Source organism: Hoplias malabaricus, chromosome 14 (assembly GCF_029633855.1).
Source record: "Hoplias malabaricus isolate fHopMal1 chromosome 14, fHopMal1.hap1, whole genome shotgun sequence".
Taxonomy (NCBI): Eukaryota; Metazoa; Chordata; class Actinopteri; order Characiformes; family Erythrinidae; genus Hoplias; species Hoplias malabaricus.
In genome coordinates, this window is record NC_089813.1 from 34,078,375 (window position 1) to 34,104,065 (window position 25,691).

At 36.2% G+C, this 25,691-nt stretch overlaps 1 protein-coding gene across 3 annotated transcripts in view; it reads left to right on the forward strand.

Annotated features, from left to right (window-relative positions):
• Positions 1–21,063, forward strand: part of LOC136666255 (tumor necrosis factor receptor superfamily member 14-like) — a 32,229-nt gene extending 11,166 nt beyond the window's left edge. Inside the window, exons 1-8 of one of the 3 annotated variants that reach the window (XM_066644351.1) lie at positions 9,114–9,424; positions 11,705–11,830; positions 12,739–12,894; positions 12,999–13,086; positions 13,610–13,785; positions 13,860–13,915; positions 14,040–14,080; positions 19,275–21,063. In XM_066644351.1, coding sequence (XP_066500448.1) covers positions 9,229–9,424; positions 11,705–11,830; positions 12,739–12,894; positions 12,999–13,086; positions 13,610–13,785; positions 13,860–13,915; positions 14,040–14,080; positions 19,275–19,296 — 861 coding nt within the window. In that variant the 5' untranslated portion in view covers positions 9,114–9,228 and the 3' untranslated portion in view covers positions 19,297–21,063. Of the gene's footprint in view, positions 1–3,908; positions 4,228–4,419; positions 4,546–4,923; positions 5,080–7,481; positions 7,570–7,789; positions 7,951–9,073; positions 9,425–10,655; positions 11,831–12,738; positions 12,895–12,998; positions 13,087–13,609; positions 13,786–13,859; positions 13,916–14,039; positions 14,081–19,274 lie in introns of those variants that run through there. The other 2 variants (XR_010795351.1, XR_010795352.1) reach the window with 2 other exon arrangements.
• Positions 21,064–25,691: the final 4,628 nt, after the last annotated feature.

Sequence of the window (25,691 nt, forward strand, 5' to 3'; positions counted from 1 at the left end):
GATTTAATTGTCTTTATCCTTTTTGTCTCTGCTTATAGAGAATTTTGTTTTGCTAATTTTTTTGTTCACAAGGAGCGTGCGTGTATATATATTGTAAATAGTAATTTAAAGTCTGGTGTGTAAATAAAGGTGGAAGGGAACCAAAAATCGAACCTCTCGGTGTTATTTTACACAGCCGTAAAATAAGCCAGAATTATGGTTTATGGTTACGGTTTATGACTAGAACAGAAATATTCTCCAGTAATGGTGATATTTAGTGCCAAACAGTGCAGCAGGCTCTCACTAACACTAGTCTATGCTTATGCCTGTGCATCAAAGCAAAACAAATTTTGGTTGGTTTAAAAACGCAGCTCCTACAGTTGTTTGAACGGCAGGCCGGAGATTCGATAAAACACAGTATATTTCTGGCAAGGGCGTAGAATTAGCATGGACGGAGGTGACCCCCACCAATTTCCAGCGATTATTGATTATTGAAAAAAAAAACAGAACACAAGAAAACAGATCTGTCAACGACTCATTAACCTAGAGGAGCAGAAAGGGTTAAATCACGTTCTCTACTCCAGTCTTACCTCCTCATAACACATATGGCGAGTGTGATTGGTTGTGCCTTTCCCTGATGTCACGTGAGTCTCTGTGTTTTGGTTGTTAGCTATGGAATCAGATTTGTGCCAAAAAGAATCGCACAAAAATTTTTTATCTCAAACATAAAACTTATGACGTTTGTGCTCGATGACTTTCGCGAGTGCTTGGAGTTCTGCCCATGCTCTCCGAGTTTCTCTCAGTTTTTTGCGCCTGATCCCTGAGTTTTGCGTGGGCGGGTTTTCTCAGGGGTTCCTTCCCATTGGCTTATTTAGTACACAAACTTGTCTGTCTCTCGTAGATACTGATCTGAGGTAAATACACAGTGATGTCTGTGTTTACTCAGGATAAAACAGAATAAATTAGCATTTATTTCTGTTTATTTGTAAAATATTTTTATGAGTGCTTGAGCTCCTGTTCAGAATCCCGTTCACTAACGTATTGAACCTATTCCACAACGGCTATTATGATTTAAATGCTCAAATTTTATTTTGATGATCAGAGTCACTCTGTTTTTAACAAATTCATGTGTGTATTTTGTGTTACATGAGGTCGGAGAAAAGAGAAACATGACAATAAGGAGTGTGTGAGAGATGTTCCTGTTCCTTTAACGAATGCAAATTTAATAAAGTTGTATTAAATATACATTGTTTTTTGCATTTTGTGAGGAAAAGTGAATGATTCGTTAAAAAAAATCATTAATCATTATTAACAATCAGCAATAATTATAATATTGAGTATTATAAATATTAATAAACAAGAACAGGTGAAGTGACAAAAAATGTAAAATGTTCTAATAGTATGCAGTTTAAACAAAAAAGGGCTACATATTTAAATATTAGGAATGGGGAAATTCTATGAGAGCTATTCAGCAACGTTCAGCACATGCCCCAAAGCTGAATAACTATGGAGAGAGATTAGTCTCAAAATACTTTACAAATGCGTAAATGTTAATCCACAAATAAAACACAAGTCACAAATATGTTTCACTATTCACAAATGAACACATCACACTCTGTGTCTCACAGTCTGCAGTTTGTACAAATACAGTTTCATTCATAAACACATGATTTTGGTTTTCATTGATATATCACAATTTTATGCGAAAATAAATACATTTGTTTAAATTTACATTGCAAATATTTGTAAAGTCGAAGACTCGAATTTAAAATTTATTTGTAAATTGTCGAAACTGCGTTTTTGGATCAAGTCACTCACGTGTTCTTCGTGACATTCATTTCCTCTCGCAGGTTTTTGGAATGGGAGACTTTCTCTCGCTTTTCACCCGGTCCAAATACAAATGCAGCCTGATCCACAAATGTGGCCAGCACAAGCCACCGCTAGGTGGCACTGATGTTTTAGGACATGGGGGACAACTTAAATGGAGAAGCATTTGCGCAACATTTAATGTGGAAGTTCGAACAAAAAGCCCCCAAACCACTGAATTCAGCTTCATATCACAGACAGTTAGGAGTGGGGGATCACTGTGGAACGCTTTTGAAGGTGCCCTAAATTTAATGACGTTAAAATCCAACGGAACTTCCCTAATTTCGCTGCAGGTTTGTCAAATAAAATACATGAAAATCATCCCGTATTTGGACTAAAACCGTGTTGCTTATTGGACTGATATGTTTCGTAATTTTGAGATTGGATTGTTAAAACGGGTGAATTGTTCCTCCGGGTGCTCCGGTTTCCTCCCACAGTCCAAAAACACACGATGCTGATTGCGAATCCACGAGGTGGATTGGCGACTCAAAAAGTGTCCATAGGTGTGTGTGTGTGTGCGAGTGAATGTGTGTGTCTGTGTTGCCCTGTGAAAGACTGGCGCCCCCTCCAGGGTGTATTCCCGCCTTGCGTCCAATGATTCTAGGTAGGCTCTGGACCCACCGCGACCCTGAACTGGATAAGTGTGAATGAATGTTTCAGACAGATGCTCTCCTCAGACGAAGGGAGGGGCAGATACCCCACGGCTCTGAAACAGAATTATGCGCTTCTCATTGGTCTTCCCTTTTTTATTTAGCCAATCAGCAGCCAGAGTTAGCTGTCTATCATTTACTGCGGCAGCCAATGGAGTCATAGACCTGCCTACAGGGGATTGTTTCGCTGCGGCCCTGAGAGAAACAGGCCAGTCCTGAGACACTGGGGGGGGGGAAACAGTGCCACCTAGCGGTGGCTTATTCGCCTGCTGACCACGTTTGTGGATCAGGCTGCATTTATATTTAGATCGGGTGAAATGCGAGAGCATTTCCAAAAACCCAAGAGAGGAAATGAACAAATGCACGTCACGCAAAACACATGAGTGACTTGATCCACAAATGCAGATTCTACATTTTACAAATAAATTTTAAATTGGAGACTTCACCTTTACAAATATTTGCAATGTAAATTTAAACAAATATATTTATAAAATTGTGACATATCTATGAAAACCAAAAACATGTATTTATGAATGTAACTGTATTTGTACACATTGCAGATTGTGAGACACAGACTCCATAATTAACACACACTTGCTGCAGTTGAGTTATGAACAACATCCAGTGCACTGAGTTGTCGCTCAAAAACTCATTAGCCAATGGGAAGGCACCCCTGAGAAAAACCACCCACGTGAGAGGTTTGTGCCAACTCAGAGAATGCACAAAACTGAGAGAGCACGCGCAAAAGTCATGGAGCACAAACATCAGAGCTGGATATTTTATTTGCAAGTTATATTTAAGTTTTATGTTTGAGAAGATTTTTTTTGTGTGATTCTTTTTGGCACAAATCTGATTTCATAGTTAGCAGCACCAAAACTGCTGGAAGGAAAACTTTCCAGTCATAAGCGAGTATTACTCGGTTCATAGGTCCCCAACAAGATAAATTTAACACCATTGATTTTTTTATACTCTCTGATTCCTACAAAGGCTCCAGACCCACAAAACCATGACATCAATGAAGCAATTAAAGAAAATTTAGGGTTGAATAGTTGAATAAAAATTCTACATTGAATATTGTGGACAAACTGCTGACTGTTTTCCCCACATTCCTTTCAGTTTTGGGTGGGTTCTGTTCTGGAGTTTGTGGGATCTGTTTTTCAGCATGTGTTATGTTTAATGTGAAAGTACAGAAAGGTTAACATTTTTTTACTTGTTTTATTAAATGTGTTTTATTAAATAGATTATTTTTATCAGTGTGAGTTATATAAGCTTCATCTGGTAATTTAATGTGGACTCTAATCTTTGGTACGCTGAGCATTCTCATGAACTCAGTGTTTATCGACTGAGTATTCATTTCCATTGAAAAGTATTTTGGATTTCTGCTTTTCTAAAATATTTGTTTGTTTTTTTTAGGTTTTCAGCGAAGAATGGAAACTATGAACTAAGACTTTCCAGAAGACAGTGGCCTTCCAACACTTTCTACAATTATAGACATCTCATCAGCATGAACTGAACATGAAAAGGATTTAATCTGAAATGATATGAAGACAAACAGAGGAATGGATCAAATGTTCTGTGGAAATGTCTATTTTTTATTTCATTAGCTGTTACAAGAGACTTGACATATTTTTTATTTTTGCTTTTTCCATTCTGAATTATGGACTGTGTTTTGGTGCTTGTGGCAGAGTAGAGTATGAGATCGATGGAAAATGCTGTCCCATGTGTGCACCTGGTAAGTCAAAATCTGAGACATTGTATATAGAAGTATGGTAGAACTGAACATAAATGTGTTTAAAAAGGCATATGTTTGTCACAAAGGGTAGACTCTCAGAAAAACTGTCGAGGTACATTATTGTCACTAAAGGTCAAGGGCGCCGCTAGAAATCTTGGGTATGCTTCATAATAATGATATGTTTGTTTTTAGGTAACTGTGTTTATAGACATTGCACAGAGGATATCAGCACAATTTGTGTTCCTTGTCCTGATTCAACTTTTCTTGAAGAACCCAATGGCCTTTCACTCTGCTTTAACTGCACTGTGTGTGATCCTAGTAAGTCTGTCTATCATAAGTAGACCTCTATGTGGTTTGTATTATTATTTGTGTATAATATTACACAAAACATGTTATTTACAGTAAAACTGCAAATGATAAATTGCTTACAGATCAGTTGGTGGAAAGTAGTTTTCTAATATAGCTCCTAGAAATGTGGGATTGCATCCCAGAAAATAGCCTCTCAGGAATTCTTTATTGCGGTGTAATGTGCAATAAATGTTTTTGACTAAATAAAAATTTTGTGACTGGGGTTGAGGGATTAATCCTGACCTCATGTTACTGTCTGTGAAGAGTTCTCCCTGTGTACACATAGGTTTCCTCTGGGTGCTCCAGTTTACAAAATGAACTAATGAATAGTCTTTGTGTTTTTCACAGGTCAGGGTTTAAGAGTAAAGACTCCCTGCACTCGATCATCAGACACAGTGTTTGAGCCACTAGATGGACACTACTGCTTAGAAAAAAAGAGAAATAGCTGTTCTTTAGCTGCAAAACACACAGCCTGTCTCCCAGGACAGTACATAAAACAAAGAGGTTAGTGAAATTTGGTGACCACTTTCTCATTGGTAAAACTTGCCCTTGATCCAATATGGCAGTCGAAATGGCATACCTGAAAACATACTAGCTTGGAGTAAGAATGTACTATTTAACCACTAAACTAGTATACACTTCTATTATTCTATTAACTATGCACACATACTTTAATTATACAATTTATACACATTTAGAGAGCAGACAGAACCATTCAGTCCTTGATTAAAAAAAATACTTATTTAAAAAAACTATTTCACTTCACATTTAAGTTTAATACAATAACTTATAAATTACTTAATTATACAAAAAAATACTTATTAAAAGAGTTTGCTAATTTAGGGAGAAGACAGAAACAAAATCATTTGAGATTTAATTTCAAATTTTATTTGTTTATTTTTAAAAAATCCTTTGGCCAGCTTTGATCTCTCTGAGTGGATAGCTCAGTGGTTTGGTACATTAAGTCACGTTCAGCGAACATTAAGTGTTGTAAAATCTCTTGTTGGAGCTGAAGCTAAAGTTCACTTCACCCAGGAACATTTATGACCATATTCTTGGATGTTGACCACATTTAATGTGATGTACATTTTCAATTTGTCTAGGTACTACTTTGTGGTGAATTTTTTTATCGTTGCAATAAACCTGGAATATTGTTTGTAAATAAATGTTGCCTCAGCTCAACTCTTAACATTGGTGGGGACCTATGACTCTAACACTAACAACCCCCGTCTTGCAGTTATACTCGCTTATAATGGGAAAGTTTTCCTTCCATTTTGGCGCTGCTAACAACCAAACTTAGCTACAGAGTCTCACGGGGAGGTAGGACTCCAGTAGAGAACATGATTTAACCTTTTCTGCACCTCTAGGTTAATGAGATGTTGACAGATCAGGGTCATCATCATCATCGTCTTCGTTTCTGTTTCTCCATTTCAGGGTCTCTGTGAAAGATCAGGGTTTATTTATTTATTTATTTATGTAGGGGATCAAAATATTGGTGGGGGCAACTCAATAATTGCTGGATATTGGTGGAGACACGTCACCTTCGTCCATGCTAACTCTATGCCCTTGCCTCAGCTCCTACACTAACAATCATAAACTCATTCCATCTCTTTGTACCACGTAAAATAGGTTTTCTGCTCGCCACAGTATGTATGGTTATGTATTTTATACATTATGTATGAATTTTATACATGTACAGTGGAACCTCTACTTACAAACTTGATCCGTTCCGTGACCTGGTTCGTAAGTAGAAAAGTTCGTTTCTCGAGTCAATTTTCCCCATTTAAAATAATGGAAAAGCAATTAATGCATTCCAGCCCCCACCCCGAAAGTCACCCTTTTTGCACTGATATATGTTTACAACACTCTCAAATTAGTAAAACAATACATGTAGCATTACTAAAAATAAAAGAAATACAGTGGTAACAGTAATAAAAAAGAAATAAAAAAGTTTTAAGTGGTTACATATCGCTACCTTGAAGACGTGACGACTGGCTGGAGGAGTAACACAGGCATTGACTGTATGACGGGAGGTGGGGGTGGGTGGAATAACGGAGAGTAGGCGGGTGAAAGTGGGGAGACGAAACTTAGCACGAATTTCGATGTCTGTTATTTACACTAATGCTAAATTGCTAAAGCTACAATTTGCTAATCTTAAAAGCTCACTCAAGTCTGGGCGCGCTGGGAGACTCGCCTATTGGGGTCAGTGGCCATTTCCAGCCGCCAGCTCGGTGGAGGCTCGGGTTCGTTTTTAGAGTCATGGTTCGTTGGTGGAGGCAAAAAATATTCAAATGCCCGGTTCGTATCTTGGAAAGTTCGTTAGTATAGGCGTTCGTTAGTAGAGGTTCCACTGTATATATTTTATATATTACAGGTTGAGTATTTCCTGAGAAATATTAGTATAGATTTTTCAATTTACTGACACTTTACTGTCTGCCTTTCACTGCTCTACTCTGCTGCTCCAGGTAAATCATGGGATATGTCTATGGAGAGAGATTAGTCTCAAAATACTTTACAAATGCGTAAATGTTAATCCACAAATAAAACACAAGTCACAAATATGTTTCACTATTCACAAATGAACACATCCCAATCTGTGTCTCACAGTCTCCAATTTGCTCAGATAGTGTCCTGAGGGGGTATACTAGCAAATCTCTCCCGATCAAGTATGACATCTGGGAACCTTTTGCATACTATCTGATAGTTTCTAGGTATTCGGACACACTACATCGTGTTGTGTAATAATTAGTATGGGAGTATGCCATTTCAGACACAGCCATATAGCCTAAAAGATAGGCCCCCTTACCCATTACTTGCTGAAGTATTCAGAAAGTATGACTCACCCTGTACTTTTATCTTTAAATAATTTTTCTACTCTGACTGAACAGAACTTGTATATTTTACAGGAACAGCTTTCACAGACACTAAATGTGCTGAATGTTCAGATGGTACCTGCTCAAATGGCTCTCTTCAAATTTGTCAAACACATACAAAGTAAGTGCCCACTTTTTCAGTGTCACAAGGGGTTATTCTGATCTTAAAATAATTGTCATTAGGAGGAGATTTTCAAAAGAAGATACAAATAATGACAAGTTAACCACATAATTTCATAATAAAACCACATTTATAGATTTTATGACAAATATTATTGCTCCATTAAACAACTACACACTTTTTACAAATGCTTGTCATTTCCATTGTTTCACTCTGACAGGTGTGAAGACTCAGGACTTACAGAAATAAAGCCAGGAACAAAGGTTTCTGATGTTGAATGTGGACATAAAAGACTTAAAGTTGGATTGCTATGTTCAATATTACTTTTGCCTGTAGTACTTTGTATCTTCATCATGAAGGCCATTATTAACCATTGTACAGGTAAGGGTCTCATATTAATTTAATAGTTTGAAGGATAAAAAAAATCTTTTTTTTTACATATAGATGTAAATATTAGCATGTGGCTTCTGTGTTTCTCAGTCAGTAAACATTTAGTGTATACTTTAGTCACATCAGTTCTATTAGTGCAGCTCATGGAATGTAGTTGGTGACGTCACCATCTGTAATGGGAATTGTAGGCTTTAAAAACCACAACAACAGCCGTGGTAATGTTAAGCTGTGTATGCACATGTTGTTTCTGGTTTTAAATATTTTATTTATTGACATGGCTCTGTGCCCCAGTTCTCACAGAGCAGTAGAGTTTTTTGTTACTTGTTGCATGTCTGCCTCTCGCTGTTGTTTTTCATCAACCACCAATCCAAGGAGCGTTTGAAGCTCTTCAGAAGACCACAGCATCACTTTCTGATCTGTCGCTTTGAATCAACTGAAAACAAATGGTTTGCTGCTTGGAGTGATTAGTTTGTGCTGGCAGTATACATTCTGTCATTATTGGCAGGTCTCTCTGGCAAATCATTGCTTTGCAAGATTTATTCGTCACTTGAAACTGCATGCAAGCAAGAATTAAAAAAAAAACAGTTCCAGATACCAAATGTGGCTAGTGGAAAAGCAGAAATACAAGCACCTTTTGATTCGCAGATAGGCTTCAAACCTACCAAGACACTGACGTGAATGAAGCAGTTACAGTATTAATATAAATAGATTAAAATTAAAATAATTAATAAAAATTATACTTTGAAACACATCTTGTGGAAAAGCTATGCTAATTTATATTCACAGTTTTCCCCTTTGACTGGGTTCTGTTTCTGGGAACTTTTTTAGTAGGTGTTATGACGCATGACAAAACTTGGAAAGTCATTTAGTCTGTCCACCATGTTTAGTGTTTCCTTTAATAACAAGTCAGTTTGTATTGAAGGAGTATTCATAATTTAAAGAGACAGTACCAGAGGTTAAACTGTTGTTACATGTTTTATTAAATGTGTATTAATTATTAAATGAATCGTTTATTTTTATCAGTGAGAGTTGTCAAAGCTTCATCTGGTATATATTTCCAAAAAATATATAATTATTTGATTTGTGCTTTTCTAAAATATTTGTTGTTTTTCAGCTCCTACAAAGAATGAGAACTCTGGAGTGTGACTGTTCCAGGAGAAAAAAAATATTTTTTTTGTAGTTTATTTACCTTTCATATTTATAATCAACATGAACAGAACATGAAAAGGATTGAAATCTGAAATGATCTGAGGCCAAACAGAGGAAAAGATGAAATGTTCAGGGGAAACGTTTATTTTTGAATTCTTTTGCTATTCCAAGAGACTGCAAGTGAAGATGATCACTAACTTGGACATATTTTTTATCATCGTTGCGGTTTTCTTTCTGAATTTTGGACTGTGTTATGGTGTTTGTGCCAGAGCTGAGTATGAGATCGATGGAGAATGTTGTCCCATGTGTGCACCTGGTAAGTCAAAATCTGAGACATAAAGTTTGTTAAAACTGAACATAGATGCGTTTAAAAGGCACACATTATACATTTTCCCTAGTAATTTTTATTCAGGTCCAAATCATATATAATATATTTAAATGTATATTAACTCTAGTTTAATTGACTGCCCTGATTTGTACTTTATACAAAATGCTATCACAGTCAAAGCACTCCCTATAAAAAGAGTTTCATTGAGCAGAGGTAAAAACAGATGTAGGTGAGAGTAGGTCCAAATATGTTGGTTGTTTGTCGCATCACAGATTGTGTGTTTAAGTAATCATCACATATGGGGCAATTGGGAGTGAATTAGTGCTGGGCGATATGAGCCCAAACCAATATCATGATTAATTGTACATTTTATCATGATTACAATTAATGAACGATTATGTTGTTTGTTTGTTTTTGTATTTTTGACCCTCATAGTTCAGTGACGAGGCTTGTACTCTAAACATGCTCCAGTATTAAATATGGGACATTATTCTAATGTCGCTGGGAGCTTGTTCCTCTCGTTTTTTGAGCACTGTTTAAATTTGGTTGTGCTTTGGTCACTGAAAATGTCTCGAGTCTCTTGGTCTGCCTTGGCATATACCCTCCATAATTATTGGCACCCCTGGTTAAGAAGTGTTCTTTGGCTTCTAATAAATTCATTTTTTTTTAAAAATAATATAGGACAACAATGCAAAAAAAAATAGAAAATAATCTAAGCTTTAATTCAAGTGCATTTATTTGGTGGAAAAAAAGTCACACTTTAAGAAATAAATCTTTTGAATGAAATCATGTGTGCAACAATTATTGGCACCCCTGGTGTTAGTACTTTGTACAACCTCCTTTTGCCAACAAGACCACACTTAATCTTCTCATATAACTCTTCACAAAATGGGAGACTACAGAAAGAGGGATCTTCGACCATTCCTCTTTGTACAACCTCTCTAAATCGTTCTGGCTCTTCTTATTTGCTCTCTCCACTTCAGCTCACCCCACAGGTTTTCTATTGGTTGAGGTCTGGGGACTGAGATGGTCATGAGAGGAGCTTGATTTTGTGCCTTGTGAACTATTTTTGAGTAGATTTGGCCACAGGTTTAGGGTCATTATCTTGTTGAAAGACCCAGTGATGACCCATCTTCACCTTTCGGGCAAAGGCCACCAGATTCTGATTCAAAATGTCCTGCTATTTCAAAGAGTTCATGATCCCATGTGTCTTTACAAGGTTCTCAGGTCCTTTGGAGGAGAAACAGGCCCACAGCATCACCGATCATCCCCCATACTGAACACTGGGCAAGAGGTGTTTTTCTGCTTACTCATCCTTGGTGTCACCCCAGAGCCACTTAAAGGTTTTGTTGCCAAAAAGCTCTATCTTGGTCTTGTCTGACCAAAGCACATGGTCCCAGTTAAAATTCCAGTACCGCTTGGCAAACTCCACCCATTTACGCTTATGAGTATTACTTTCTCTGTGCATGCCTCCCAAACAGCTTGTTGACATGGAGAAAGCGCCTGATGGTTCATTGGGAGACCTCATAATCCCAAGATGCTACCATTTGATTAAATTCCTTTACAGTGAGCATTGGAGAACTTTTTACTTCTCTTACCATCCTTCTCACTGTGCGTGGTGCCACAATACACTTGCACAATACACTTTATTTTGAGTGACGACACACATTTGGTACAAAACTGTGAAAGCAAATCTGTCTCATCAGACTTTGAAATATTACCACCTTTGAATTTGTAGCACTGAACTTTTTTTGCACTGAAGTTATGCATCTGAATATAATTGCTCTTGAATAGAACTCGTGAATTTTCAAGAACACGTTTTCACTGTTATTATTCAAGGTTAATAAACTCGGATAAAAAAAAAGCTAAAAAAAAATTCAGATACACATCCGGGACACCAAGGATGAGCAATCGATTCATTTGGATTTTCTCTTTCACCTTAAATGCTGCACTAATTACATTCTGTCGCCGCTAGATGGCGAAATGCGAACACAACTTCCATACCGTGGAAAAACTACACGTTTAGCTTCCTTCCGTGGATATTATCTTAAAGTTCTTGAAAATTAAACTTCAATTCAGGAGCAGTTATATTCAGATGCGTAATTTCAGTGAAAAAACAAATCAGTGCTACAAATTCAAAGGTGGTAATATTTCAAAGTCTGATGAGATTTGCTTCCATACAAAACATGGTCCTTAAAAAATATCTATCAAAATTCAGTCATGCTTTATATTAATCGTCTTTGATTATTATATCATGTTTGTTTTTAGGGAACCGTGTTTATAGACATTGCACAGAGGATACCAGCACAACCTGTGTTCCTTGTCTTGATTCCACGTATCTTGATGCACCCAATGGCTTCTTACAATGTTTCAGCTGTGCAGTGTGTGATCCTGGTAAATCTGTCCTTCATAAGAATATTTCTGTGTGCTTTGTATTTAATGTGATACAAAACATGTTCTTTAAAGTAAAACTGCAAATGCCTTCTCTTACAGTTACTTTGCTGGAGATAGTTTTCTAGTACAGCTTCTAAAATGTGGAATTGTTTTTCCAGAACATATTTTCTCAGGTGTTCTTTACTTATGTGTAAAGCACAGTAAAATAAAGTGACACAGTGATGTCTTCCATCCATCATCTGTAACCGCTTATCCAATTTAGGGTCGCGGTGGGTCCAGAGCCTACCTGGAATCATCGGGCGCAAGGCGGGAATACACCCCGGAGGGGACGCCAGTCCTTCACAGGGCAACACAGACACACACACATTCACTCACACACTCACACCTACGGACACTTTCGAGTCGCCAATCCACCTGCAACGTGTGTTTTTGGACTGTGGGAGGAAACCGGAGCACCCGGAGGACCCACGCGGACACGGGGAGAACACACCAACTCCTCACAGACAGTCACCCGGAGCTGGAATCGAACCCACAACCTCCAGGCCCCTGGAGCTGTGTGACTGCGACACTACCTGCTGAGTCACCGTGCCGCCCCACAGTGATGTCTTAAATATATCATTATGTTTGTGAGGTCAGAGATGAATTGAAGATTTTGATGTGTTCTCTCTGTGTCTGTGAGAGTTTCCTCTGCAGTCCAAAAATGATTTACTAAGTGGATTGTCTATTTTAGAAAGTGTCCAGAGGGGTGTATGTGAGTGAATGAGAGTGTGTGATGGGCCTGGTCAGGGGTGTGTTCCTGCCTTGCACCCAAATGAACCTGTTTCAGACCCACTGTGACACTGAACAGGATAATGTGGTTACATAAAAATGAATGAATGAATAAATAAATAATCTCTTGTTTTCCATAGGTCAGGGTTTAAGAGTAATGACTCCCTGCACTCGATCATCAGACACAGTTTGTGAGCCACTAGATGGACACTACTGCTTAGAAAAAAACAGAGGCAGCTGTTCTTTAGCCACAAAACACACAGCCTGTCTCCCAGGACAGTACATAAAACAAAGAGGTTGGTGAAATTTCCTAGCAATACTTTTAAAGTGTTTACTACTTTAAATAACTGGGGTTCACTTTATTTAGCGTGACTGAAAACAGGATTTGTATGTTCTGCAGGAACAGCTTTTACAGATACCAAATGTGGAGAATGCTCAGATGGGACATATTCAAACGGCTCCCTTCACATTTGTTCAACATATACAAAGTAAGTGCTGTTTTTTTACAGTGGCACAATGAGTTATTCTCATCTGAAGATGATTGTCATTGTGAGGGAATTTTCAAATGTAGATATGAATGCAGGGTAAACATTATTTTACAATAGTCACATTTGTAGATTTTTAGTGTACAGATTATCAGCAAACACGAGTGATTTAGTATAGTCTTATGAAAGTGCACTAGAAGTGACGAGGAAGTAATTGCTGAGATGCCAGGAATTTATTTAGTAATTAGAACTAAAACAAATAACACGACATGAGGAAAAAATAAATATATAAGTAGGCATAATATATAAATTATAGAGAGACCATAAGTATTAAGAGCCTAAAAGACTGTTTGTTTGTTTTATTTTATTTTTTTAAACTCCAGTGTATATTGGCAGATTTCCAGCTACAGTCATAATCCTTCTCCTCTGTAAATCTGTTTGGGAGAACTGATGATATATTGTTGAATATCCCTGTATAGTAACTATGTACTTTTATGTACTCATTTCCATTATTTCACTCTGATAGGTGTGAAGATTCAGGACTTACAGAAATAAAGCCAGGAACAAAGGTTTCTGATGTTGAATGTGGACATAAATCTTCTGCTGTTGTTATAGCTGTATCCCTGTTCCTTGTGGTTTTACTTTTGTCTGCAGCAGTTTTTATCATCTTTAAAAGGAAGGTCATCATTAAACATTGTACAGGTAAGGGTCTCAGTTACGGCTTGAAATGTAGTATTTCTGTCTTATTTTTATATTTTAACACATTGTTTCTAAAGTTTCTGAATCAGCTCAAGAAGACAGGCTTCCAAGACAAGAAACAGCATCTGAGGGAGTAAGTATTATCTTGGATTAAGTGCTTTTAAACTTTACAGTAGATTCAACTGTATATTGTCTTAATGTTATAATAACAACTAACATTAATTTTATGATATGAATTTAATTGTTTTTGTTTAAAGACAGAAATGTCTTCAGTGAAGCCTATGCTGTCTAAACATGAGTAAGTAACATGAAAAAAGATTTCTATTACATGCTTGGCCCTATGCATTCCAAATAAATTACATGCCAAAATATAATTATATAAATCATTATATATATATAATGATAATTACATTGTATTAGAATTAACACAGATGTATGGCTTTCAAACATCTTAAAATATGTATACAATTAAAAACAAGTTGCAAACACTAAAAACTACTTTAAAAATTATACAAAGTATTGCTTCATGAAAACACAATAATAGTACTCCCAACAGAAAAAAAATGACAATGCCCTACAATAATACAAAATTACAACATACAATATTTTTCACATTATTGAAAATTACTATTTACATAACATGAATAAAAAGTAACTTGAATAGTAATGGTGTATGGGATTACATGCACAAGTACATAGAAAAGTATTCCCAGAAAATAAACCAGCTTCAAAAAACAGATAAATTATAAATTGGCTACTCTATCTTAAAGCGTAGTCACTCACAGTATATTACTTTATGTAAACTGAACTTAAATTTTGCATATGGGTTACTTTCAAGCCATTCAAAAGTTAATATGCTCACAGTTTAAGTGCTGCAAAATGGTAGTGTTTTAATGGTAATGCTTTGTAGTACTATGTACTTGTGGAACCGCTGGCTAAATCAACAATCAGTTAGCTTCTGAAAAAACATTCGCAGGTGTGAATTAGCTGTGACTAAACTAGAGAGGATACCCCAAGCTTTTGCACACATATCAACACACTTACATAATTTACCTTACACATTTATAGATTACTGATTTGACTTAAATAGACCAATCAATAATTTTTCACCATAAATTCTCACATTATGGAACATCTATTAAACTTTTCAGTATAAAGTACTGTTTCTTCTTTTTATTCTTAAATTATTTGCAAGAGGAACAGACCCTTTGAAAGGCCAGTGGCAAATATAACAAAAATGTTATAAAAGTTTAATTTTAAAATGTCACATTATTTCATATGCATTATTTTTTTACAAACCACATTTCCAGAAAGTTTGGGCCATTTTGTAAAATGCGGTAAAAGCATCAGTTAATTTTCAAATAATTTTGACAAAAGTACAAAGAAAATGTTTCCATGTTTTATAAATATTAACACACTCTGATTTAAAATTTGATTCCTGTAACACACTCCCAAAAAATTGTGACCGGCTCAAAATAATAGTGAAAAACTACATTAAAACTACATTAAAACTACATAAAACTATATCATGGGTGGGCAATTTTATCTGCAAAGGGCTGCTGTGGCTGCTGGTTTTTGTTGCTGTAAATTCTTCCCACGGTCCAAAAACATATGTTGGTAGTTGGATTGGAGACTCAAAATGTCCATGTGATGGACAAGTGCCCCATCCAGGGTGTGTTCCTACATTGCACCCAGTGATTCCCAGTAGGCTCCAGACCCACCGTAACCCAATTCATTTTCTGTAACCACTTATCCAGTTCAGGGTTGCGGTAGGTCCCAAGCTTACCCTGACGCAGGGGACAAACACACCCTGGAGTGAGTGCCTGTCCTTTGCAGGGCAATGATTAAATGGTGTAATAAAATAGACAGGTGATGTGACACAGTGGTAAACATGCCTCTGTCCCAAATGTTTTGTCATGTGTTTCAGGCCTCAGACCCTGAATGTGTTTATATTTACAAAACACAATCTATTTGGAAACACTGGAAAGATTTTCTTTGTGGTTTTGTCAGTTAAAAAGAGCTTCAGGAGAATCACTACATCACATATACTTGTTTATATTGCATTTTTCAAAATGTACTAACATTTCTGGAAATTGTGTCTGTAAAAAATGTAAACTATATACAATTGTCTAAAATGTCTTGGTGCGCTGAATCATTAAGATTTCCTTCACTGGAATTAAGGGGCCTAAGCCACACGCTGAAATGAACTAAAGTTGACATAATGAAGGCAGGCAGATAATTCTGGCTTTTTGCTAAACATAGAAATGTTGAATGAACATAGAAATACTTCACGATATAGAACACATTTACACTGATGTGCCACACCATCTGATACTTGATATTGTTCCTGATGATGTAAGTATGGTGGCCCCCTGAGTAACATCACAATAACATTTACAAAGTAAGCAAAAGCTCTGAACTCCGTAGCAGCATTAAGGAGAACACAAATACATTTAAAAAATGCTACATTCAGCTGCTCAGCCAAGGAAACTCCCTGCCAAGGATCTCTGTGTGCATAGTTTTTTGTTAAATGCCAGAAGAGGTTTGGAACTCTGCAGTTATTTATACAGCAGACATTTACACACTGTTACACACCCCTCAGTGCTTGGTGATAGGGCTGCAACTAATTAATATTTTGATTATCGATTAATCTGTCGATTATTTTTTCGATTAATCGATTATTAATCAGATAAAAAGGAAGACAAGCCAAATTTGGTTTCCTGTCTGTTACTAGCATATTCAGGATACCATCAGTGAGAACAGCTGCTTGCTTTGGTGTGCAGATCTTCTTCAAAACATAGTCAGCAATGATGGGCTGTTTTTATCTGAGGTGAGAGAGACAGTGTAGATATGAACATACATCTTTTTTAAGTTAATAACTACTGATCTAAAATGCAGACAACAATGCAGGCAAATTGAAATTACATAAATGGATATTGGGTGATGCTGCCATGTGCTGAGAATAAAAGGGAAATTCAACTAACACATGATCAGATATCGTTAAGATATTTACGTTTTTAGAGAACTAATGTTGTAATTGTATAAGGAACACACAGCCTACCATTATTAAAAATTAGCGTTTACGGTTTACGGTAGCGTTAACGTGTGGGTTAGAATTAACCCAACCGTTACATTAATTTTATTTTATCAATATTTAACACAGTGTATGTAATGTAATATACACTTATAATGTAATATACACTTGGCTGTGATACTCAAACACTAACAAGCAATGCCAGTCAGAAAAGAGCTTGAAAAAGGCTTTAAATGTATTATTTAAAAAATGTTTGGATTTTTTTTTTTTTACTCTGAATGTAACTGCCGCCACATTTAAGGTGGAACGGAAAACTTGCTAAATACAAGAGTGATATAAATTTACTAAAAATGAGACATCTTGTTTAACTACTCTAGCAGGCTCTAGTGACATTAAGTGAGAGAAAAAATAGAACTTGTCGCTAACGTTAGCTTGACTAAAACTACGGCCTGTTTTGGAACTGCTGGTAGAGCTGACACATTTAAGGTGGAAGAGAAAACTCGGGGGATGCTAATGCTTGTTCGCTAAACGCGCGTGTAATATCAATGTACTAAGAACAACAAATGTTGTTTAACTACTCTAGCAGACTCTAGTATCATTGAGTGAGAGAAAAAGTAGAATGAACTTACTATACTTAATCTCTTGCACACATAGCTCCAACAGGCTTCCTTTTCAGGTGCTCATGCAGTGATGTTGTGCTGCTGTGCCATGCGAGATCAGCTGTGCACATTTTGCACCTAACGCTGTTTCTTGAAGGCGTTAATGTAAAGTGTTCCCATACGTTTGATGACTTGGGTCGTACATTTTTCTCTCTGCTTGTGCTAACATTATTCTCTGCTATGACTGCCTCCGCCATTTTTCAAACCCTTCTTCGAGAGTTTGTCACGTGTAGCAACTGTACCTATGTGTATAATAACTTAGACCTAACTAATCAATTATTAAATTAGTTGCAAACTATTTTAATAATCGATTTTAATTGATTTAATTGATTAGTTGTTGAAGCCCTACTAGGTGACCATGCTCTGTAACATCAAGTGGTCTTCCACTTCGTGGTTGAGTTGCTTTGTTTCCGAAATACTTCCATTTCTTATTTTCCAATCTGTATTTAGTAATATTTAGAAAGGAACAAATTCTTTAAACTAGCGTATTGAAAGGTGGCCCTGGTTTAGGGACCATGGTATCCCTGTTCTTAATTGACCAGCAAACTGGCCTGACCTTAACCCCATTGTGAAGAGAAAGATGCAATATGCGAGACCCAACAATGCAGAAGAGCTGAAGGCCACTATCAGAGCAACCTGGGCTCTCATAACACCTGAGCAGTGCCACAGACTGATCGACTCCATGCCACGCCGCATTGCTACAGTAATTCAGGCAAAAGGAGCTCCAGCTATGTATTGAGTGCTGTACATGTTCATACATTTTCAGTTGTCTACAATTTCTAAAAATCCTTTTTTTGTACTGGTCTTAAGTAAATTTCTAATTTTCTGAGATACTGAATTTGGGGTTTTCATTAGTTGTCAGTTATAATCATCAAATGAAAAGAAAAACACTTGAAATATATCAGTCTGTGTGTAATGAATGAGTATAATATACACATTTTTGAATGGAATTGCTGAAATAAATCAATTTTTTCATGATTTTCTATGAATTATTAATGTTATGACCAGAACCTCTGTGTGTGTGTGTGTGTATATATATATATATATGCACACACACCTCTGCTGGTCACTGAGGTCAACTATGAACAGATACACACACACACACAGGGGTTAGACAGTGGGTATGAAACTGAAACACCTGTCATTTTAGTGCGAGAGGTTTAATGGCTAAATTGGAGCAGCCTGGTGGCCAATCTTCATTAATTGCACATTACACCAGTAAGACCATGTGCATCCAATGATTCAAACATTGTATCCTGAAGGCGGTGCTGTGTATCAGGACGACAATGCACCAATACACACAGCAAGACTGGTGAAAGATTGGTTTGATGAACATGAAAGTGAAGTTGAACATCTCCCATGGCCTGCACAGTCACCAGATCTAAATATTATTGAGCCACTTTGGGGTGTTTTGGAGGAGCGAGTCAGGAAACGTTTTCCTCCACCAGCATCACGTAGTGACCTGGCCACTATCCTGCAAGAAGAATGGCTTCAAATCCCTCTGACCACTGTGCAGGACTTGTATATGTCATTCCCAAGACGAATTGAATTAATAAATTGTGGTCTAAACCAGGTGTTTCAGTTTCATTGTCCAACTCCTGTATGTACATATATATATATATTATAACAGAACACTTACATTTCTTTGTTTAATTTACAGCAAAAGGATCAAAAGTATATACAGTAGTCAATATTAATACTATAAAAGCATTGGGCATTCAGAAATTAATTTACATTTTTAAAAGGAATATTTTTTAAATCATTTTTGTTGATAATAAATAATCTCACTTTTTTTCCAGGGAGGATGAAACCCAAGGCTAAATCTGTCATCTGATTGTTTCTAAATGGAAGAAGTTTTTAGGAGACACCCCTGTGACAACTACTACTTCATGATGACAGGCCATCTTCCCTAGTCCCCTGTGTTGCCTAGAACATTTAGCCTCCTCTATAGATAACTTAAGTTATCTGCTCACTCCATACTGTACAGAGCGACAGGTAACCTGTAATAATGGTGGATAAAGTCTTGGATTATAAACATGGGAAGACGTGGACTGCATGGTCTCTGCGTAGGAGCTGGAGATAAGCAGCACTGACTTGAGGCTTGAGACTTGGTAATACTTAATGCGCATGAAGACCTGAAACTAAGCCCTTCACTTTAAAGGAAAAGTAAAGCATTTATAAATAAGTAATTTCTAGGTGCAAGGCGGGAACACCCTGGAGGGGCACCAGTCCTTCACAGGGCAACACACTCACACCAATGGACACTTTTGAGTCGCCAATCCACCTACCAACATGTGTTTTTGGACCATTGGAGGAAATTGGAGAACTCTGAGGAAACACACATGGACACAGGGAGAACACATCAAACTCCTCACAGACATTCACCTGTAGCAGGGCTTGAACCCACAACCTCCAGGTCCCTGGAGCTGTGTGAAAGCAACATTACCTGCAGCACCACTGTGCCGCCCCATAAACATATTTTTAATAACAAAATGAAAATGCTGCTCAGAGGACAACAGAATCTGTTGAACACATTTTTTTTTATTATGTATTTTTTTATGCTTTCTGGGTCGATCTCTTTTTAGACTTGAAAAGAAAATTTAGTAAAGAAATTTCTCTCAGAAACCAATGTATATTATTTACTTTAATTGTCATTACATTTTTCATCTTTCCATTCATTACTTTTTGATGACCCTTCATTTAACCCTTCATTTAAGTGCTTCATAATAAATCTGATCATAATTGCTCAATTCTACTTACATAGGATGACATTTAATAGAAATCTACCATTATACATGACTTTTGCACACACAGATCTATATAATTACACATCTACATTAATGAATATGCACCATCAGCAAAATAAGAAATATCGCAAATCCATTGCACTGCGATAATGTTTTAATTCATTTTAATTTGCACAAATTGAAGAATTTAAATTTTACTAGGAAGATTTCAATTTTCAGTAGTGAATGTTGAAATTCTGACATCAAGAATTTAATATTTACTAGTAAACATTTTATTCATATAAAAAGTTTAATTTTCATTAGTAAATCATGATTTCTGATATCAATAATTACATTTTTACTACTGAAAATATATATTCGGATATCAACAATTAAAATTTTACAAGTAAAAATTAAATTCTTGCTAGTGATAATTCAAGAATATATTTTTCTTAAATTTAAATACTTATTAGTAAAAAATGCTTTTTTACTAGTAACATTTGAATTTTCACATGTGCAAATTTAATTGATATCAAGAAAAAATTATTAAAAGCTAAAATGGTTTGCCATAATTATGACTAGTCAGAACAAAAGGCAAGATATCTCTAAGTCTTTTTGACTAGTCATAATATAATTGTAGATATCTGAAATGTAAGTTTAAATATGGCAAGCCTTTTTACGTACAAACCATAACTAGTAGACGAGACTAGATGTTTACTAGTAAAAATAAAATTATTTATATCAGAAATTAAATTTTCACTAAGAAACTTACATTTTTACTAGTGAAAATTGTATTTCTGATATCAACAATTAAATGTATACTAGTAAAAATTTTATTTTTACTAGTGATAATTAAAGATTTTCCCAAATTAAAATGAATGGGGAAACATTTTTACTAGTAAACAAGCAATTCTTGGTTATCTAAAATGTAATTTTCACTAGTAAATATTCAATTTTTGATATCAAACATTTAATTTTCAAATCTAAAAATTCTATTTTTGATATAAAGTATGGATTTTTTTAATAGTGAAAATGTAATTCTTGATATTAAAATTTTTTTTGCTAGTAAAAATTCAATATCCTCTAGTAAAAATTCAATTTCTAATAGTAAGAATATATATTTTTACTAGTAAAAATTCAATTATTGATATCTGAAAATAAATGTTCACTAGTAAAATTTCAATTCTTGATAATTTTTGTATTTACATGTGAACATTCATTTTTTTATATATAGTGAAAATTTGTCAGGCTCGAGGGGTGCGGACTGACAGAGGCGGACGCACTCGCTAAAACAAAGCAATTTTAATTAACGAAATATAACAAAACAAAGAAACTTTAACAGAAGGAAAACAAACAAGGAGCTAAACAGGCTAAACTAAACACGAGGAGCTAAACAGGGCAACAGGGACTGACAGACTAAAGACTTAACGAAATAACGACAGAGGAAAAGAAACTACAACATGAAAAAACGACTAGGAAAACAATCACGGAGAAACTGTAGAGACAGACAGACAGACAGACTAGATAACACGACCGACTTGAGAAAGGAGAAACAACACGACTGAGAAAGATTAAAAAACAAAGGTGAAATGTTCGACAAACTGGAGAGACACAAGGGAACTTAAATACAAGACACAGACAAGATGCACCTGGACAGATAACGAGGGGGCAGGGTAACAAACGACACAGACGAGGAGGCGGGACAAAGGCGGGACTAGAACAACAAACATAGCCATGTGTTCGCTCTCAGCACATGGCCGGAAAAACAGACATGACGAGGGCGTGACAAAATTATTGGACATCAAGAATAGATTTTTTGCTACTAAAATATTTCCCCCACTAAAATGAATAGGGAAACTCTTGAATTATCACTAGTAAGAATTCAATTTTCACTAGTAAAAATAAATTTGTTTTTTAATATCAGAATTTGTATCTTTACTAGAGAAAATTTTATTTCTGGTATCAAGAATTCAATTTTTATGGAGCCGATAAAGTGACACGGTGGGTTTATTTAGCAGGTCATGACCACTACATAGTATTTTGATGCCACAAAATAATATTTTGAGGCCACAAAATAATATTTTGAAGCTTGGACCAAGGGACCTGCATTTGCAATGCACAAGTTTGATTGGCATGAACAACCACACAACTAACTGGATTGCAGTTGGTTAACATTAATGCATGCTGCCTTGAGGTTCATGGACGACATGTAAAAGCAGTGCAGGGAGAGATATATGGAGGACAATCAAATAGCAAAAATGGGGAAAGAAAAGGTAGGTTTGTGCAAGTTTTGTCAGGGTGTGCAGTCATTTAACAGTTCAGAGCCCAGCTTGATGAACATCAAAATATGGATTTTAAGCAAAACAATTAACTCTGCACTTGCACTTTCCATGAATGTTATTATTAGTTTCCGTTATCAATTTAATTTTCAAATCAATTTTAGGGGCTACAAAACTCTACAGTTAAGACACAGATGCAAATGGGACGAAAATTAAATATTTATAATGATATATAATCTCAATACTTGAATTTTCAGGGCTTGACTGTTTTTCCAGGCTGTATGTTGTGCACCATTTGTAAAAACAATATGCTGTGATTGGTAGAGAGAGCTTAGGTCACTGGTGAAAAATTGTGAGTGGGGGGAGTAATTGCCAACTTTTGTCAAATCGCATTTGTGAAAGGCTTCATATGTGTACGCCTGTTTGAAATAATTTTCTGACAGGTGAATAAGTCACATGAATGAGTTGTGTTCAGTGTGCAAGGGTCTTTAGAGTAAAAAGCAACTGCAAATATAATCGTTGGATACACACTGAATGATCACTGGTTTAGGATTCCCTACCTTGTACCTAAACTCACTGTTCATTTTATCAGCTCCACTGACCATACAGGAGCACTCTGTAGTTCTACAATTAAATTCAGTATATGTCTGTGTTGATAAATGGCTGTTGTGCCACTTAAGAATTATGGTAGCTGATGGTTATGGTTTATTGTTAGGTTCACAAGTGCTGATGTGCAAATCAATAATCTATAGCATAAAAATGTCAAATATAGTATATAAAAATAGTTATATATAAAAATGTGTTTAACGTGGTTCCTTTTGAATAATCTTCTGTTTCATTTCAAACAATCATAATATTCACTTGAAATCATGTCTCAAGATGTCCCATTTAGGCTAAAAGAAATCTCACTCGTTTTATCTACATGTAAATGTAAGTTAGTTTAAGAGAAATGGGGCCAGCAAATAGTTATAAGTGGTTGTATTCAATAGTATGGCCATGTATTGAAATGCTTATGAAATGCTACTACACCGTGTTAATTGTTTTATACAAATACAATTGAATGTCAAATTTACTGTCAGAGCATCTTGTAATTTAAGATGTTTAAGTCTCTAAACATGTAGATTTTCTTGAAAGCATAAACAAAGAACATAATTGATTCTATAAATTATAGGTGTGGTAATTGAATTCAATTATTTGTGACAATTGACAACAAAACAGCCTCTTTCTAACCCAAGTTAATTGTCTTCAAACTTCATGAAAAAAATGTCTGTATGAAATACTGATAATTTGTACAAATTAATAAAGTTTCAATTTGGTTTAAGCTTCACATGTTTATTGTAAACAAACTCTTGATGTTCCAGTATTAAACTTCATACTCATTGTTCCTCTTTTTTTTTTAGATTGATTTCTCTGTTATAACGCTTATGACAGGAAGTGAACTTGCTACATACAAACCGGATTCCCAAAAAGTTGGGACGCTAAACAAATTGTGAATAAAAACGAAATGCAATGATGTGGAGGTGCCAACATCTAATATTTTATTCAGAATAAAACACAAATCACAGATCAGAAGTCTGAGAGAATGTATCATTTTAAGGGAAAAATATGTTGTTTCAAAATTTCATGGCATCAACAAATCCCAAAAAAGTTGGGACAAGACCATTTTTTACCACTGTGTGGCATCCCCCCTTCTTCTTACAACACTCAGACGTCTGGGGACAGAGGAGACCAGTTTCTCAAGTTTAGAAATAGGAATGCTCTCCCATTCATGTCAATACAGGCTTCTTTGTCGTACCTTCCTCTTTATGATGCGCCAAATGTTCTCTATAGGTGAAAGATCTGGACTGCAGGCTGGCCATTTCAGTACCCGGATCTTTCTCCTACGTAGCCATGATGTTTTGATTGCTGCAGAATGTGGTCTGGCATTATCTTGCTGAAAAATGCAGGGTCTTCCCTGAAAGAGATGACGTCTAGATGGGAGCATATGTTGTTCTAGAACCTGAACATAGTTCTCTGCATTAATGGTGCCTTTCCAGACATGCAAGCTGCCCATGCCACAAGCACTCATGCAACCCCATACCATCAGTGATGCAGGCTTCTGAGCGGAGCATTGATAACAACTTGGGTTATCTTTGTCCTCTCTGGTCCGGATTACATGGCGTCCCAGTGTTCCATAAAGAACTTCAAATCGTGACTCATCTGACCACAGAACAGTCTTCCATTTTGCCACACTCCATTTTAAAAGACCCCTGGCCCAGTGCTTGTGGAGCTTGCTTAGAAATGGCTTCCTCTTTGCACTGTAGAGTTTCAGCTGGCAACGGCGGATGGCACAGTGGATTGTGTTAACTGACAATGCTTTCTGGAAGTATTCCTGAGCCCATTCTGTTATTTCCTTGACAGTGGCATTCCTGTTTGAGGTGCAGTGACGTTTAAGGGGCCGGAGATCACGAGCATCCAGTAGAGTTTTACTGCCTTGACCCTTACGCACAGCAATTGTTCCATATTCTCTGAAGCTTTTGATGATGTTATGCACGGTTGATGATGATAACTTAAAAGTCTTTGCTATTTTACACTGGGTAACACCATTCTGGTATTGCTGCACTATCTTTCTGCACAAAAATGGTGGAATTGGTGATCCTCTTACCATTTTGGCTTCAGAGAGACACTGACACTCTGAGAAGCTCTTTTTACCCAATCATGTTGTCAATTGACCTAATTAGTGTTAATTGGTCTGTCAGCTGTTCGTTATATGCTCAATTTCCTTTTTCCAGCCACTTATTGCTACTTGTCCCAACTTTTTGGGGATTTGTTGACACTGTGAAATTTTGAATCAACATATTTTTCCTTTAAAATGTTACATTTACTCAGATTAAACTTTTGATCTGTCATCCATGTTCTATTACGAAAAAATATTGACATTTGCCATCTCCACATCATTGCATTCAGTTTTTATTCACAATTTGTTTAGTGTCCCAACTTTTTTGGAATCCGGTTCGTACATTCCTCAATATGGTGACAAAGTAGTGGCCTGTTGTAAACTCAAACACACAGAAAACAGTGACAGGAAAAAAACATTTGCTTGAGAGGTCAAGGCTTTGTGTGCCCTAAAGAAAATCAAAGGGAAATCTTTTTAAGGAAAAATTTAGGAAAATTAAATGCAAAAAAGAAATCAAGGAGAGTCAAATTAGGTTGGATGAACTATAGCGAGAGA